The sequence below is a fragment of the Aquarana catesbeiana genome, linkage group LG08, assembly GCF_042186555.1.
Source record: "Aquarana catesbeiana isolate 2022-GZ linkage group LG08, ASM4218655v1, whole genome shotgun sequence".
Classification (NCBI taxonomy): Eukaryota; Metazoa; Chordata; class Amphibia; order Anura; family Ranidae; genus Aquarana; species Aquarana catesbeiana.
In genome coordinates, this window is record NC_133331.1 from 204,175,151 (window position 1) to 204,195,009 (window position 19,859).

At 44.7% G+C, this 19,859-nt stretch overlaps 1 protein-coding gene across 1 annotated transcript in view; it reads left to right on the forward strand.

Annotated features, from left to right (window-relative positions):
* DLG5 (discs large MAGUK scaffold protein 5) overlaps positions 1-19,859 on the forward strand; it is a gene marked incomplete in the record, with an annotated part of 215,519 nt that overhangs the window by 118,065 nt on the left and 77,595 nt on the right. Inside the window, 1 exon segment of the mRNA XM_073596836.1 lies at positions 19,764-19,859. Coding sequence (XP_073452937.1) covers positions 19,764-19,859 — 96 coding nt within the window.

The window sequence follows — 19,859 nt, forward strand, 5'->3', positions numbered from 1 at the left end:
GGAGTACAGAATGAACCGCACTCCTATGATCCATAGGAGAAATATAGCCAAAAAAGCTTTGGCCATACATCTCCTTTTAATGACTGTGATATATGTTATTATTAATATCATGCATTTTTGTGCCAACTACGCAGCCTTGGCTTCCTGCTGTGGGGAGCTAATTAATTACTGTGCTTTACTGTTGCTTCTCACAATGCATGTCAATAAGTGAGCCTACTGATTTAAAACTATACACTCCCTGTGTGACTGTCTTATCCCAATAGTTATGTGGTAGAGAGGTAACACTGAGCCAAATTCTATTACAAGAAAACAACTTTTGCGCCACAATAACTTAAATTGGTGTTACAAAACAATGTTCCCGACCAGTATGTGAATTCCTGTAGCTTACACTTGAAATGTATATCGTGAAATGACCTCCACGCTCCCTAAATCACATCTAGTGCTCAACCCTCAACATGCGGTAATCAAAACAAGTTGTAAGACAAAAAAATATAAAAAAAAATATATATATATATATATATATATATATATATATATATATATATATATATATATATATATATATATATATATATATATACATACATACATACATATACATATATATATATATATATATATATATATATATATATATATACACACCGTGTATAGTATGTATGGTTGCTGCATGCACACAATTGTATTCCTACAATGTATCTAAATGAGGAATCCAAAATAAGTGCAGCGCTACCACCTAATCATATAAACGCATCTGTAGTGCACATTTAAAACCGCTATATATAATATCCACACTGGGTAATCTTTTATATATATATATAAAATATACATATATACACACACATATATACATACACACACTTGTAAACATACCACTATAAAAACCTTATCCGTAATATGTACACAGACCATATAATATATAAATATATGTCATAGGAATAAAAAACGGTTTACGTGGAAAATGAGAATTCTTCTGAAATTAATTTGAAATCCATATAAAAAGTTGATGCACGAATAAACCAAGTCCAAAAAGGTATTTGTGACTACTTCTTGTCACCACTGTGCTCTCATCTTAAAGATATGTTCAATCATATCCAACGTGTAATCTCCTGATGTTGCTCAGTGCTGAGCATCCTGCAGTGTGGCCTCCCTCTAACCAGGGTGCTTGTCTCCTGTTGGGTATACTTCCTGGATGATGGGTGTACTGGTCCCTTTAAGAGCGCCGTGTCCACAGTATTAGTTACTCATGCGCCATGTAGGACTGAAGACTATGCTCGCAATTGTGTAAAATCATCAATAACATATTTTATTTGTATAAAAAAGGCTTACAGCTCAGTTAAAGTTCACCAGCGTAGGTAAAAACAATAAAACTTTCTGGTATGACGTTGTTTCCGGTGTGCGATTCCTCAAGAAGCTTGGAGAGAAGGAGACCACTGTTGGAGTGATCACTCGCAAGTGGAATAAATACAAAATAACCATCAATTGCCCTTGGTCTGGAGCTCCATGTAAGGTTTAACCTCATGGGGTTAGGATGATCATGAGAAAAGTGAGTGATCAGCCCACAACTACATGGGAGGAGCTTGTGAATGATCTCAAAGCAGTTGGGACCACAGTCCCCAAACAAACCATTGGTAACACAATACGCCGCCATGGATTGAAATCCTGCAGTGCCAGCAGGGTCCCCCCTACTCAAGAAGGCACATGTACAGGCCCGCCTGAAGTTTGCCAATGTAAATATAAATGATTCAGAGAAGGATTTGGAGAAAGTGCTGTGATCAGGTGAGACCAAAATTGAGCTCATTGACCTCAACTCGACCGCCGTGTTTGGAGGAAGAAAAAGGCTGACTATGACCCCAAGAACACCATCCCTACAGTTGCTAAGCTCCGAGTGCCAAGCAACAGCCAAGAAACCTTAAGGATTTAGAGAAGATCTGTAAAGAAGAATGGACTAAAATCCCTCCTGAGATGTGTGCAAACCTGGTAACCAGCTACAAGAAATGTCTTACATCTCATGTTTTGCTTGGGGATCAAATGTGTATTTTACTCACTGAACGGCAACTCTATTTATAACATTTGTATCGTGTTTTTTTCTGGATTTTTGCTATTCTGTCTCCATTTAAAATACACCTATGATAAAAAAAAATCTAGACACTTCGTTTCTTTGTAAGTGGGCAAACTTACAATTTCCCCACTGTATAGCTGTTTAAATGCACACTGTAGATGCGTTTATATGATTAGTTGGTACTTATCTGATTTATCATTTACACTTGAAATATGTTCCCACACCCCTAGGAAAATGTACAACGATAAAGTGTAGCGCTGCTTCCTCCAAACAAATGACTTCATAATTATAACAAAAATTCTCTGCTTGCTGGCTATTTAGTGCATACCACCTTAAAACTACTTAAGAGGGAAGACCAATGGTTTACCCCCTAAAGGGGAAGGCACTGTTTTCAACATAATACTATGGGTCCACCATCGGAAAGAGCATGGTGTGGGCCACCATTTGGCGAATTACAGTTGAGAGCACTTATCATGGAAAGATTCTGAAGAGACTAATAATTGGGCCTGAGTTATTGTTTGAATATTTTTCACACAGTTTTGGAATTGAATCACTGCATTTGTATATAATATGTGCATGTATAATTTCATTTGAAGTGTATGCTAACCCCCCAAAAAATATAATGGATCCTGCTCTTTTAAAGCATTTTATATGACCCAGTGCTTGTGTTGTGTCATTTGGCCTCCTGTAACACCTGAAATACCTGTCTGATCCTGCCATTTTCTACCTTCCTCTATGTAAACTGACCACTGTGTATCATGGCTGCTGAGCCCTGACACCGTGGTCAGTTTACATGCCTCCATCATCTCTGCAGCCCTGCTCTCTGCTCTCCTTTGTCCCCCCCCCCTCCCTGCAGTTCAGCTAGTGACCATGCCTGCCTGCCCCCTCTGCCCCTGCTGCTTGAATACCTGTATCATGTGTGATGGGAGGGCCCGTGGAACTCAGAATACATCTTATGTCTAAGTCACCCTGTGCCATCCTGAAAATATATCTTGGACTACTTAAAATATCTCCCAGGATGTATGTAGAGACTATTATTGGTTTGGTTGATTCTGAACTCAACCTGTTAATTGAGTGAGCTGATCACATTAGCCTCCAGGACTGGCTAGGAGCCAAACTGTTGATGAATAGGCTGAGGAGGGGGGGGAGATTGTTGTTTGTATTGTTAATTGTATTTAGCTCCAGCTATTGTGTTTATACTACTGTGTGAAGCTCGGTGCCCACAAGTCTGTCATCTGGTCTGGGTAAATTTTTTAGTTAATTAGCTCATGTTAATTATGTTAATTAGGTTACAGTTGTATTGTTAGAGGAGGTTCCAACGGCATATAAAGTCTTGTAATTTTGATTCTAAATAAAACAGTTCATGGTAGCAACAAGCAAGTGTCGCCTTGTTTTGTGCTCAGAGAGGTTGGAATATCTGATATCTGTATACAGACTGGGAGGAAGTGGTATATGACGGAAGCACTCAAGCGGAGTGTGGGATGTTCCATGACATTGGTGGCAAGCAGCGGGAAAGCTTCCTGCAGTCTGGGACATCCAAACTTCCATCTGGATCCAAGGTCCAAATAGCAGGAGAGGAAGAGGTACAGATACCAGCCGCCATGGATGAGGAATTCAGAAGGAGGTTGCGAGAGATGCAGATACAGCACAGAGGACCAGTGTCAGACCAGGTCCTGCTGGGATGGTGTGATTCTATTCGCTGCAAACTCTGGAAGGAAGCGCTAGCCCGTGAGCAGTGACACCAGGGAAAAGTTCTCCCCTCCATCGAGGAAAGGTACTGGTCGCAGTACAGACTGCGGGTGCGGTTTTTGGGAGAAAAACCACACAAGAAGCAGACAGCTGAATTAAGCAGGCTGGTCTGGGCAGAGATAAAGCTGGATGAGAGCTACAGAGCCCTCCGGTGGCATGTATCCCAAGCATGTCCCTGGATAGCAGATGACAGCCCAATGGAAGGCTTAAGCTACGGTGGCTTTGGACTGTTGTATATGAAGCTGACAGGGGACTCTAACTTTGGGAGTGATTTGGAGTGGCGGTTGGACGAAATCATGGATTTCAGAGAAGGGCTACTGAACATTCCGGAAGATTTGGAGTTTCTGGCCGTTCAGGAATGGGAGCTAGAGATCGCCTACAGACGGCTGCTAGACATTGCTCAGTGCCAGGGCTGGGCTCCCTTTGCCTGGGACTATCAGGAAATACCAGCTGACAACCCTGAAATCCTGGCTGAAGAGTCCGTAATGTGGCAGAGCAATAGTGTGCTTTGCCAACCTGCCCCCACAGCTAGGGAGGCGGAGGTCTTATGGCGGATGCAGCAAGTGCTGACTGACCTTGATGATCCTGTTTCTGCATGGGATGATCTTGGATGGAGGAATGTGCCTGTCCAGCAGCATGCCAGAGAATCTGCAGTGGAAAATCTGGAGATTGCCATCCCCAAACCTGAAGTGCTGGCAACAGGGCAGAGCTCTGCTAACCTCTGCCCAGCACTGATAGCATCTTCTAGATTCCATGGACAGGAGATGGTGAACCTCCATCCCCAGACACCAGTTGCAGAGACAGGGGATTTGATAGACTTTTCTGCTGAGGAAGAACCATCGAGTGAGCCCCCAGCAGAAGAGTTGGGATTAGGGCCAAACTTCATTGCGCTCTGCTCAGCACTGATGGCATCTTCTGAGTTCCACGGACAGGAGATGGTGAACCTCTATCCACAGACACCAGTTATAGAGGTAGGGGATTTAATAGACTTTTCTGCTGAGGAAGAACAACCTGATGAGCCTCCAGCAGAAGAGCTGCTATTGGGGCCAAACTTCACTGTGCTCTGCCCCGCACCAACAGCAGTATCTGTGGAGTTACAGGGAACTTCCCCAGCTGAAGCACTGGCAACCGGGCAGAGTGCTACCAACCTCTGGCCATCACCGGCAACAACTACAGAGTTCCAGGGAGGTTGGGCAGTCGGCCTCCCTCCCCAACAGGTAGCCGGAGCAGATGGTGTGGGGTTTCCAGCAGAAGGGCTGGCAACAGGGCCGAGTACTGCTGGACTCTGCCCTCAACTAACAGGAGATGGATTTCCTGTGAAGGTGGATGGGACTTCAGTCTCCACCTGTATACTCCAGGGATGCTGGGCAGTCGGCCCAGATCCCCAACAGCATGACAGAGTGAGCCCAGACACCCTGTCTTCTCTCCAGTGGCAGAAAGGACTCCAGGGAGAAGGGCCAGTCCAGGCCTCTCCCCAGCGGCAGATATGTTCTCTGAGAGGCAGAGGTTGGCTGGGTGAGTAATGCTTTGTTTGGAACTATTTATTTGGGGTACTGTGTGGGTACAGGCAGTAGAGGACTGGAACTACTTACTAACTTCGGAGTCAACCCATCTGGGGTCTCCTCCTGTGTTAGTCTTCTGCCGAAAGGGGAGACGGGAGGGCCCGTGGAACTCAGAATACATCTTATGTCTAAGTCACCCTGTGCCATCCTGGCACAGGGTGAGTGAGAAAATATATCTTGGACTACTTAAAATGGGACAGTAATATTTGTCCACAATATCTCCCAGGATGTATGTAGAGACTATTATTGGTTTGGTTGATTCTGAACTCAACCTGTTAATTGAGTGAGCTGATCACATTAGCCTCCAGGACTGGCCAGGAGCCGAACTTTTGATGAATAGGCTGAGGAGGGGGGGGAGATTGTTGTTTGTATTGTTAATTGTAATTAGCTCCAGCTATTGTGTTTATACTACTGTGTGAAGCTCGGTGCCCACAAGTCTGTCATCTGGTCTGGGTACATTTTTTAGTTAATTAGCTCATGTTAATTATGTTAATTAGGTTACAGTTGTATTGTTAGAGGAGGTTCCAACGGCATATAAAGTCTTGTAATTTTGATTCTAAATAAAACAGTTCATGGTAGCAACAAGCAAGTGTCGCCTTGTTTTGTGCTCAGACAGGTTGGAATATCTGATATCTGTATACAGACTGGGAGGAAGTGGTATATGGCGGAAGCACTCAAGCGGAGTGTGGGACGTTCCGTGACATCATGTATGCACCATCAGCTCAATATCTGCGATCACAATGACCGGCTGGCTCTCTCCTCTTCTCCTCCTTTTCCCCTCCCAACTGACTTCAGCGTGGGAATCTCTGCCCTGCCCCCTGCATCTGTCAGAAAGGGAGGGAGCCAACCAGTCATGCGATCATGGATATTGGCTCTGAAATGAGGTATATGCAGCATTTAATTTTATAAATCACACACACAGAGGGGACACTGCAATAGGAGACAGCGCTGATGGTACATACATGTTAGAGTGGTTTAACAACCACTTTAAGTAGTTTTAAAGTGGTATGCACTAATCGACCTGCATGCTGGGAATCTTCTTATCATTTTAAAATAGTTTGTTTGAGGTAGCAGTGCTGCATATAATTGTTTTGTATATTCTTATAGGGGTAACACTGAGCCATTTCGAGCATCCCTTAGTGTTTGATCTACTCATTTCCCGTTTCAGGGCAATAAAAACTATGAAAAAGCGTGACAAATTTTGTCAGGTAAATACCGGAAACATGCCCCAGTATCCTACTATAGCGGCCACAGAATGGAGACCTTGTACAATAAAAAGTATATGATTTTATCTACTAAGATTAAAAATTAGTGCGTTTGGTTTAATATGTCAACGTTTCTCCAACCATTTGGCTTCCTCAGGAACCAGACCTAGAAATGATGGATTGCCTAAAACATAATATTAGTAACAGATGATGGGGATGGGGATGATGAAATCATTTATCAAGATGATAATGCATCTTGCCATAGAGCAAAAACTGTGAAAAAATTCCTTGAAGAAAGACACATGAGGTCAATGTCATGGCCTGCAAACAGTCCGGATCTCAATCCAATTGAAAATCTGTGGTGGAAGTTAAAGAAAATGGTCCATGACAAGGCTCCAACCTGCAAAGATGATTTGGCAACAGCAATCAGAGAAGGCTGGAGCCAGATTGATGAAGAGTACTGTTTATCACTCATTAAGTCAATGCCTCAGAGACTGCAAGCAGTTATAAAAGCCAGAGGTGGTGCAACAAAGTACTAGTGATGTGTTGGAGTGTTATTTTGTTTGTTTTTCATGATTCCATCATTTTTTCCCTCAGAGTTGAGTGATTCCATAATTTATTCCCTGTGCTTGTTCTATAAATCTAACTGTTACTGGCCACCACAATTATTTTTCTTGATTTCTTTTAGTGTTTCTTAAAGCCAGAAAGTTGCCATTTTAAATGCCTTTAGTTTTTGGCCATGTCTGTGATCTGCTTTTTTTCTACAACAATAAACAACTGAAGGAACATCCTCAGGGACTGGTGATTCCATAATTTTTGCCAGGGGTTGTACATATAAAGAAGTGAATAAGTGGTCAAAAGATGCCAAGGGGCCTCCTCAGAATTATGTACAGAGCTCAAAAAACCTGCACCAGGAACTTACAGTATCTCAGAAAAGTTAGTACACCCCTCACATTTTTGTAAATATTTTAACAAATCTTTTCATGCGACAACACTGAAGAAATGACACTTTGCTACAATGTAAAGTAGTGAGTGTAGAGCTTGTATAACAGTGTAAATTTTCTGTTCCTTCAAAATAACTCAACACACAGCCATTAATGTCTAAACCACTGGCAACAAAAGTGAGTACACCCCTAAGTCAAAATATCCAAATTGTGCCCAATTAGCCATTTTCCCTCCCCAGTGTCACGTGACTAGTTTGTGTTACAAGGTCTCAGGTGTGAATGGGGAGCAGGTGTGTTCAATTTGGTGTTATCACTCTCACTCTCTCATACTGGTCACTGGAAGTTCAACATGGCACCTCATAGCAAAGAACTCTGAGGATCTGAAAAAAAGAATTATTGCTCTACATAAAGATGGCCTAGGCTATAAGAAGATTGCCAAGACTTTGAAACTGAGCTGCAGCACGGTGGCCAAGACCATACAGTGGTTTAACGGGACCGGTTCCACTCAGAACAGGCCTCGCCATGGTTAACCAAAGAAGTTGAGTGCACATGCTCATATCCAGAGGTTGTCTTTGGGAAATAGACGTACGAGTGCTGCCAGCATTGCTGCAGAGGTTGAAGGGGTGGGGAGTCTGTCAGTGCACACTGCATCAAATTTAGTCTGCATGGCTGTTGTCCCAATAGGAAGCCTCTTCTAAAGATGATGCACAAGAAAGCCCGCAAACAGTTTGCTGAAGACAAGCAGACTGAGGACATGGATTACTGGAACCATGTCCTGTGGTCTGATGAGACTACGATAAACTGATTTGGTTCAGATGGTGTAAAGCGTGTGGCGGCAACCAGGTGAGGAGTACAAAGACAAATATGTCTTGCATACATTCAAGCATGGTGGTGATAGTGTCATGGTCTGGGGCTGCATGAGGGCTGCCGGCACTGGGGAGCTACAGTTCATTGAGGGATCTATGAATGCCAGCATGTACTGTGACATACTGAAGCAAAGAATGAGCCCCTCCCTTCAGAGACTGGGCAGCAGGGCAGTATTCCAACATAACGACCCCAAACATACCTCTAAGATGACCACTGCCTTGCTAAAGAAGCTAAGGGTAAAGGTGATGGACTGGCCAAGCATGTCTCCAGACCTAAACCCTATTGAGCATCTGTGGGGCATTTTCAAATGGAAGGTGGAGGAGTGCAAGGTCTCTAACATCCACCAGCTCCGTGATGTTGCCAGCTGAAGCTCAGTGCTGGAAAGTAATGGTGGCCACACAAAATATTGACACTTTGGGCCCAATTTGGACATTTTCACTTAGGGCTGTACTCACTTTTGTTGCCAGCGGTTCAGACATTAATGGCTGTTTATTTTGAGGGGCCCGCAAATATACACTGTTATACAAGCTGTACACTCACTACTTTACATTGTAGCAAAGTGTAATTTCTTCAGTGTTGTCACATGAAAAGATCTAATAAAATATTTACAAAAATGTGAGGGGTGTACTCACTTTTCTGAGATACTGTAGATGTTAAACTGTTCCATGTGGCAAAAGGCGTGTTCCAAGAATCAATTGAAGTGGAATCAGCAGTTCCAGGATTGTTACCTTACACTGTAAGGGGATATACGAATTGGAAAGATGTAGGTAAGACTCTTACTCAGTAGTCTGTGTGAACACGCAGAAGAGGTAACTGGTAAGCCACGCCACTTACCGCATTAATGAATGGGTAAGGTGACTGAAGGAGCAATGTGTAATCTCTGAGAATACTGTTTAATGTAGGGCCCCACAGCAAGTCACCATGGGCCATCAGCAAAGTTTTCCATAGAGAACTTCACAAAGCTCAGCATAATTAAACTGAAATAGATAGGACAAATGTCCTTAATAATTATAGATCTATTGGCTGCAATGGCCCCAATGGAAATAGCATCTGCCAGACTGACTTATACAAGGGGTCGATCTACACTCACTGAACGGTTTCAATATATCGCCACACACGCCGCCATCCGAGGCTGCCCTGTCGGTGCCGGTTCTATTCACTCTCCCCGTGCCATACGTCACCCATCATCGCGGGGATCATGTACGATAATGATGCCATCACACGACAACCCGCCAATGTCACTCATGCACAATTTGCGCATGCCAACGCGTGTATCCATGGCTAGATTGTGAGCAGAAAATGAGGACACAACTCCTCAGACTGCCAGGTGGAGGAAGAAGTTGGCATCAGATGAATATGTGTGCAGTCTTCTCCAAGGGGAGGTTTGCTAGATTCCGGCCACATGTTTTGATTTGGTATTGTTACATAGATGATGTAATTGTGTTTTGGACTGGTACGGAACCAGAACTGTTGGAATTCATGGGCATAATGGAAGTCAACCATTTCAATTTGAAATTTACTATGCATCATGATGTACAATCTATTCCATTTTTGGATTTCAGAATCTTTAAACATTCTGATGGGTCGATTGGAACGACATTTTATCAGAAATCCACGGGGGCGTGGCTTGGCGCCGGACTTTAATGGACGCCTAATCCCTGAGCTCCGGTCCTCAGAGGGTTTCACAGCAGCCTCAAAGAGCCATCCGTTAGCCAAAACATGGGGAAATCTAAGGGGAACCCGTCCCCATCCCGTTCCCGATCCCCGCGGAGACCCGACTCACAGGCAGGCCGCAGCATTCCGGAGATCTTCCGGACGCAGGCACGCGAGGCCCCGGCCTCATCTCAGGCCTACTCGGCCACAGCGCGCTCCTCCAGCCTCAGCCCCTCTGGCAGGCACAGGACTCAATCGCCCGCTCGGCATGGGGTCACAGCACACCCCCTAAACATGGGGGACCTGAGAATAGTGGCAGAGGATATCAAAGCCACCTTCGCATCGGTCATCTCAGACCTGAGGAGAGACATCCACTCCATGACGGTCCGCATGGACACCGTAGAAGAAGCAACAGCTCAAAATGAGAACTCCATCCACAGGCTCCAGGCATCATCCCAGGCACATTCCGTCCAGCTCAGAGACCTGCACAGATACATGGAAGACCTGGACAATCGCGGCAGACGACACAACTTACGGGTAAGAGGCATGCCAGAATCGATCTATCACACACAACTTACCCAGGCAACCGTAGCTGTCTTCAACGATCTCCTAGGCAGACCCCCCGAGACCCCTATTGATTGTGAACGCTTACACAGGGCTCTCAGGCCACGGGGTAGAGACACTGACCCTCCCAGAGATGTGATATGCTGCCTAGTTAACTTTAAGCTGAAAGAAGAAATCCTTCGTAGGGCCAGAGACCGTCGCAATCTTTCATGCCAAGGCTCAGAAATAAAAATCTTTCAAGATTTATCACCTATCACCCTACAAAATAGAAGAGACTTACGCCCTCTCCTTGATATACTACGCACGAACGGAATTCAATACCGCTGGAAGTTCCCTTTCTGCCTTTCAGCGTCAACACAAGGGCGAACGGCTAACCTGAGAGTGCCTGAAGATCTCACCTCATTCTGTGAGACTCTGAACATACCTTGCATTGAACTGCCCGACTGGTACCGCTCTCTCAGACCTCCACAACTCAGACGGTCCAGCTCCATGGATGCCATCCCTGTGCGTGATGAGTTCCACATAAGAAGACGCAGAGCCAACTCTCCCAGGGCCAACACTTCCACAGGACCCAGGAACCCAACAAACAACAGCCCCACAGCTTCTCCTGCCCACAGAAGACCTCGCCACGGCGGTGCCGACTAATGGGGTGACCCACCCCTATCTTCGATTGATCGCCTGAACTCATTTCACCCCCTACACCACGAAGGCCTTCGCAAGACAGACGTCACTCCACAGTATAACCATCCGATTTCCCACAATTGATCCCCCTACAACCCAGAAGCAAGACGGCTGGACTCAAAGAACCACCACAATCCCTCACCTCCCCCGCATCTAGCCCAAAATGGACGCTTTTTGTTCAGCCCCACAGACTGGCCCTACCTGTGAAAACATCCCCCACCCCTCTACCCCCCTCCTTAGTACCAGTATGCTCACCTAGCTAATTTAACACAGTCTTCAAGCAATGGAACATTGGACACGCAAGTATAACAGGAACCTGCACGAAGTTAACTTTTGTTTGTGACAGTTATATAACCCCCCAAATTACAATAGCTCCTTTCCTTATTCTATCTCCACCTCGCCAATATGTCACCCCCATAACCCATCCCCCAAATGGGTCGCCTTGAACCTCCCCAGGCGAGTACCATTCCCTAAGGTGACAGACATATGTCACATTCCCAGGCTAGAACCCCCCCCCCTATCTTAACTGACACCCTTGCTGAAAAATGAACCGAGGCTGACACTTGCTTGATGATGATGTTGTCTGTCAGTAATGTTGATTCATCCCTAGAGGGGCGGTTCCACACAGAACCTCATCAACACCATTAATTCCGCCCAAGCTCCACATACCCTACCCTTACTCTTATACCCCCAACATTAAGAGCTGACTCTCATATGCTCGGGTACCCCCCCCCCCCCACCCACCTAACCAAGAGATCACCCAAATGATTAACGGGTATCTAAACCTAGGCATCCCCTAAGATGATGATTAAGACATAACCGGCATTCCCCAATGCCCATAATAACAACACTACTCTGTGTGGAACCGCTCATCCGGTTGATATATGGCCGGAAAGAGTTATTAAGTTATCTTCAGCTAAGTTGAAACCCATAGGAAGCTAATGTTCCAGCTAGGAGATACTAGTTTCATTACTGTTATTGTCTTTATCTGAATGTTCGTAACACAATGTCCTAAGGTTTATGGTGAATCTTGACAGACACCTCACCAAATGTATGGCTGACCCAGCATAGGGCAAGCCTAAGACCAGGGCACGTAACTTGTTATGATTTCTCATTCTACTTTTTTACCTGTTTTAATACTCTCGTTTCGTTATTAATAGTTCAACGCAACATGACATGTTTGTCTTTTGGCAACCAAGCAAAAGAACCCGAGGGGGACCTCCGGCATGTGTGAAAGACCCCACACTCCGCCTGGTCATGGGTCTCGATACTTCCACATCCTGATGTAAAGACACATGAGTAAACCAGGCCAGACCACCTTTATGGTGAAATCTCAGACTATCTGTTCTTATACAGTGTGGGACTCGATCGCACAGGCTGGAGGCCTACCCGGAGAGTAAGTCAAGCATAAACAACGCTAGAATTGTTTACTAAATATATAGTCTGGTTAATGTTATAAGATTGATGGTACAGATGACCCCTTACTTGTCTCTCGAATTATCTAAACGACTCACAACTAGACGTCCGCTCCAATTTCCCCGCAATAGCTAGGGCCGACTTCCCCTACTCAGGCGGACTCACTCACCTGCCCTAAAAGACCTCACACGATACTTTATCTTAGGCAATGACGCTAATTTAAATCTAAGACCCCCCCTCATCTCATTTGATCCATAATCCCCAAGACTAACACTGTAACCTACAGGCTCACTCCTCTATCTTAACCTCCCACACCCCTCTGAGGACCAGAGGACTACACTCTATCTCTAACCCGTCACCACCGGCTCCCTCCACCTCCCCACACAACGGGAACCTATCTTCCCCGTTGACTTACACCGGATAACACATTATCCCATAAGAAGGGTCTCTGAACCCTTCTTTACCTCCGGTACACCCAGATCCCACATATCCTTCTTGATCTTTTTCTAACCTTTCTCCTTCCTCTCCCCCCCCCCCCCTTTTTTTTTTTTTTTTTTTTTTTCTCTGCCCCATCTCTTCCCTTCTTCTCCCGTTCCCCCTCTCCCCTCCCCTTCCTCTACCCTTACAGCCCCCTTTCCCCCTCAAACTTTCTAAGCCCATTTTCACTTCCCGCACACCCCTTGACTGCCTCCCCGGTCTCCGTCTCCTCCACTTCGCCTCCGCAACTCCTCCTGATCCATCTATACTCCCACGATCCACCCCTAACATACCCGAAGAGGTAGACTGACTAAACCGACATTAGAGCACATCCTTTTAAAGCATGTCGCACACACCACCTACCACCAAACACGACACACTAAAAGTGACATCCCTAAATGTAAAAGGGCTCAACATACCAGAAAAACGCAGCCAAGTCCTGTCTATGATGCACAAACTAAAATCCGACATAGTTTTCCTCCAGGAAACCCATTTTCGTGCAGACAAGGTTCCTAAGCTTACAAACCACTGGTTCCCTCACTCCTACCATTCTACCAACCCACAAGCAAAGACCAAGGGAGTTTCAATCCTGATCTCCAAAAACTTAACATGGGAACTCAATGACTCACTTATTGACAAGGAAGGCAGATATATCGTTTTAAAAGGCAAGATACAGGGCCGTCCTGTAACTCTAGCTAATATTTACAGCCCCAACTCTGCACAATCCAGCTTCTTTAGACAGATCTCCCAACTTTTATCAGGCTTCTCTGCCGGTCTAACAATACTCGGAGGAGACTTTAATGTAGCCCTATACCCAATCCTAGATACCTCTTCAGGATCCACATCACTGCCATACCGAACTCTGCGCCAAATCAAACTGCATCTGAACGACCTGCTCTTACATGACACCTGGCGCACTCTCCACCCCAATGTCAAGGACTATACATTCTTCTCCGCCCCTCACGACAGATATTCCAGAATTGACTATCTTTTCCTCTCCCAACCAGACCTTCCATTCCTTTCCCATGCGACAATTGAACCAATGGTCCTATCTGATCACCACCCCATCACGATGACACTGACCTTCCCTGAACATCAGAATGTTTCAAAAATCTGGCGCTTAGACTCTACACTCTTGACCTCAGAAGGAGATATCACAGACATTAGACAAACCATACACAACTTCTTTATCGAAAATGACAATGAAGACACATCTCCACTAACACAGTGGGAGGCCCATAAATGCGTCTTAAGGGGCAAGCTTATTGCCCTCAAAACGTCGCGGAAAAAAGCCCACCAAGCCAGTATCCTAAACCTGATCCAGAAGATTAAAACCCTAGAACTAGCTCACAAACAGACTCAGGCCCAACAAACATATCGAGAACTTACACAAACGAGAGAACTTCTACTCACAGAACTGTCACAAAAAACAAAACGTAAATTCATCCTACAACAGAAATTGTTCTATGAATTTGGAAATAAAAGCGGAAAGTATCTGGCCCGAGCCATTCAGAAAAACAAAGCACGTTCCAATATCCACACGATCAACGACGCCCAAGGTAGAGCGAAAGTCACAGCCCCAGACATAGCCTCCCAATTCGAAGCGTACTACTCCACACTGTACAATCTCGGCACAACTACCGACGGTGCATCCAATAACAAAGATAGACGATCCCTCATTAAAAGCTTTCTAAAGGAACATTGCCCTAAACCGATTGACAGAGAAGATGCTCGCCAATTAGAACTCCCCATTTCAGAAGCTGAACTCAAAAATGCAATCAAACAGCTAAAAGCCGGAAAGAGTCCGGGCCCAGACGGCTTCACAGCCGTATACTTTAAGACCTTCATAGAGACACTCACAGGCCCCTTTCTCAAAGCCTTCAACTCCCTGTCCTCCTCCACGCTCCCCTTCCATAGACTCCTTGAAGCCCACATTACAGTTATACCAAAGGAGGGAAAAGACACGACCCTAGTAAGTAATTATAGGCCGATCTCCCTATTAAATGTCGACATAAAATTGTATGCAAAAATCCTAGCCAACCGCCTGCTTCCCCTGTTACCATCACTGATAGATGGAGACCAAGTCGGTTTTATTCCGGGTTGAGAGGCAAGGGATAACACCATTAAAGCCATAAATCTCCATCACTGGATGACTACTAATAAACATAAAGGTTTCTTTCTATCATTGGATGCGGAGAAGGCGTTTGACAGACTGGCATGGGACTACATGGGGGCAGTGCTACGACACTTAGGCCTCCATAATCGCATGTTTAACTCAATCATGTCGCTATACACGACACCCACGGCCAGAGTTAGGATTAACGGACATCTGTCAAGCGCCTTCTCCATAACCAACGGAACGAGGCAAGGATGCCCACTTTCCCCTATCCTCTTTGTGTTGACCCTTGAACCTCTCCTGAACTGCCTCAGGAGAAATGAGGATATTAAAGGCATACCCATAGCAGGCCGCACTTACAAGTTAGCAGCCTTTGCCGACGATATCCTGCTTTCCCTTAGCGAGCCCCACATTTCTATTCCAAACTTATTAAAATATTTCCACCTCTTCCAACGCATCTCTAATTTTAAAATAAACTTCACCAAATCACACGCCCTAAATGTCACTATCCCAAAAGAAACAGTTGCGCAGTGTGAATCCAACTTCCCTTTCCAATGGCGACAAAACGCAATTAAATACCTTGGCATTTACCTTACAACGAACCTATCAGACCTTTTTGCACAAAACTATCTTCCCATCCTCAGAACGATCTCTGCTGATCTCAAAAATTGGAACAAACCCCAATTTTCCTGGTTCGGGCGGGCAGCGATTATTAAAATGAATATTCTCCCCCGCATTCTATATATCCTACAAGCTATCCCCATCAAACTCCCCCCGTCATTTTTCTTATCCTATAGAAGGCTTTGTACTGAATTTCTATGGAAACAAAAATCTCCGAGAATCGCACATGATCTTCTGACAAAACCCAAGACAAAGGGGGGCATTGGGCTTCCAGATCTGAAAAAATATTACTGGGCCTGCCACCTTACCCGTATTGTGGACTGGTCATTACACACCCAACTCAAAGACTGGGTCAGACTGGAGGGATCACTGTCCCCCTTTCCACTAAAATCCGCACCCTGGCTGGCATCGACACATATCCCCTCCATTCTCAAAGAACACCCTCTCATTGGACCGACCCTGGATTGTTTCAGGGAAACATGCCGTAAGCTACACATTTCATCCTCCCCGGGCCCTTTGACTCCTATAAGACAGAACCCTGCCTTTCCTCCGGGCATGTCCATACAATTCCTAGCGAATCAATGGCAATCCCCCGACATGCTGGCACACCAGTTCTTCCGAGACGGATCTTTTCTAGATCGCCTCACACTGACACCCGCCACCACCAGGGACCCTTTACCGCTCTGGACTTACTTTCAAATTCGACATTTTTTAAAGGAAGCCAACCGCGACTCTTCTATATCCAGAACACTTACTCCTTTTGAGCACTTATGCTCTCAATCCAATCCCCAACAACATTTAATCTCCAGTATATACGCTATACTATTTACTGAAACCTCCTCCAAAGAAGGGAAAGCCTGCAAATCCTGGGAAAGAGAATTACAAACAGAACTAGAAGAAGACCAATGGGAACACATATTCACGATTGCCCATAAAGGCTCCCTGAACGTATCCATTCAGGAAAATAACTATAAGACCCTGACACGATGGTACCGAACCCCAGCTATCTTGAATAAAATTAATCCCTCATTCCCCAACAAATGCTGGAGATGTGGGGATGAACCAGGCACACTGTTACACATCCTGTGGGCATGCCCAGCTATTCAATCATTCTGGACGCAAGTCCGAGAACTCACGGAATCAATTTCAACCTATAACTTAGACCACACGCCAACACAATGCCTGTTTCATCACTCAGATTTATCCACGTCGTACTACCGTAAAACATTGATCTTACCCCTTCTAAATGCAGCGAAAATGTGCATACCTAGACACTGGGGTACACCTCATTCTCCGACCATCCAAGAATGGCTCACACAAGTAGATAAAATAGCAGAAATGGAAGAACTTATTTCCATCTCACGAGACTCCCCAGATAGATTCTCTAAGACGTGGGCATGCTGGACCCACTTTCGGTCAACCGACAGATACCTAACACTGATGACATAATTGTTGACCTGGACCCACCCATTCAAACTCACCACCCACCACCCTCAATATGTATTGCACAGCCCTCTCAACCTCACCACTCCTATACCTATTCTTCTCCCCCGGCTGACATGGACCCCCCACCCCTAAATAAGGGATGAGTATGGGGGGCCACACGTCAAAATTAGCCCAATTTCACTTTCCAAGAGTGGAGATCGAACAAACCTGACCTGCTCCACCTTAAAACAACACCAAACCGAACCTATACCACAAGTGGCGGAGACCGGGGAGACAGGCACTCCTCTAGCCCCCTTCTCCCCCCCCCCCTTTGTTCCCTTCCCCCCCCTCAAGTCTCTTAGTCACCCCTCCCTCCCCCCCCTTCTCTCCTCTTTTACTCCCACCCCCCCATCTTCTTTTTATTTTTTCTTCCTTTCCTCCCTTTTCTTTTCTTCTTTTATATATTTATCATTGTCCACCTACAACCCCTTTTGGCCCCTTACACGGTTTGGATCTCCTAGCAGAGCTCCCAACCAACACCTCTACCTTAGACGTGGATTGAATTGTCATACAATTCCCTATGCCATCACCCAATGATTGGGAATCCTCCTCTGAGAAACATGACAGCGACTTGAAGGAAGGGGGAGGGAAAAGGGGAGGAGAAAAGGAAGCAGAAACATCTTATGCCACAATATTAAACTTCAACCTCTCGATAGTCATTTCAATATGTTACCAGATTTAATATAAAACCCCTCCCGCGCAGACATAGTATATCGTAAATCATCAACAAGAGAATCTCTGTTACTAGTCAATTCACGGTTACTTTTGTCCCAATCGTAAGAATCTATGTATATTCCCCATCTTTTGTACAACTGTATGATGATAATGTGATACTGTCATATTGTACTATTTTTCTTTTAATAAAATCTTTTTTGGAAAAAAAAAAAAAAAGAAATCCACAGCTGCCAATACCATACTCCAAGCCAAAAGTGCCCATCCCAAGCCGCCTTATTAGAAATATACCTTACAGCCAATACCCATGTCTACGACGTATTTGTGATCCCTGCGGCAATGGGTGGCGTATGGTGCGGCAGGGGTATTGTAGACCTCGGATGGCGGCATGTGTGGCGATTATATATTGAAACAGTTCGGTGAGTGTAGATCCACACCTTGTATGAGTCGGTCTGGCAGATGCAATGTGCACTGGGGTCATTGCGGCCAATAGATCTATCATTATTAAGGACATTTGTCCTTTCTATTTCAGATTAATTATGCTGAGCTTTGTGAAGCTCCCTATGGAAAACTTTGGTTATGGCCGATGTTGACTTGCTGTGGGGCCATACATTATACAGTATTCTCTGAGATTACACGTTGCTTCTTCTTTACCCATTTTTTATTGCGGTAAGTGGTGTGGCTTACCTGTTACCTCTTCTGTGTGTTCACATAGACTACTAAGAGCCTTACCTATTATCTTTCTAATTCGTATATCTCCTTCTAGTATGAGATATCAATCCTTGAACTGCTCATTCCGCTTTAATCAATCCTTGGAACACGCCTTTTGCCACATTAATCAGACAGTTTTACATCTAAGTTCTTGGTGTATGTTTTTTAGCTTTGTATAAAATTTTGAGGAGGCCCCTCGTCTTCCTTTGACCACTTATTCACTTCTTTATATGTATAGGGCCGCTGTGCTGGGTTGGGTCTTAGCCGGTGGTACTCCTATGCCTGCCAAAAGCGTTGGAGCTGGTCGGTTGACTGCCGGGTGTCATTGGTAGGAGCATGCAGTATTTATTTTGGCTGAATGATGCATATTACATTGTTATGTCTATGCCTGTTACTAATATTATCTTTTAGGCAATCCATCATTTCTATGTCTGGGTCCTGAGGAAGCCAAATGGTTTGCGAAATGTTGACCGAACAGACAATAGCACATCATATATATCGCATTGTTTGTTTTTGATTTTGAACCAAACACATTCATTTTATGTTTTGTAGATTCCAAGTTTAGTATGTTTCTATACTGCTTATGTTTGGGGTTTTTAATCTTTGTACAATAAAATGTGATTTTATCTATGTCTCCATTCTGTGGCTGCTATAGTCAGCTATTGTAGGATACTGGGGCATGTTTCCAGTATTTACCTAACAAATATGTCTGTACTTTTGAATGAGGCCAAAGCCCTTTATTGAGTCTGTCTATGAAAAGGTGAGCATATAAAACATGTAAAGGTCTGTGTAAAAAAACTTACTTTTACACCAATAGAAATATATAATTCTATGATAATAATTGAAAATGCATGCTTACTAAAAATACACTGTACATTCCCTTTAAACAACAACATTAGTCCAACTCTGAACAGGAAAGATGACATCTGTATCAAGCATTGTATATATAATTTGTTACTGACACTGCTTTTTTTAAAGGAGGATATGGACCTTAAGGCTCTGGGATTTGATGTGGCAGATGGAGTGAACGAACCCTTCTTTCCAGGAGACAGTGGCATTTTTGTGACAAAGGTT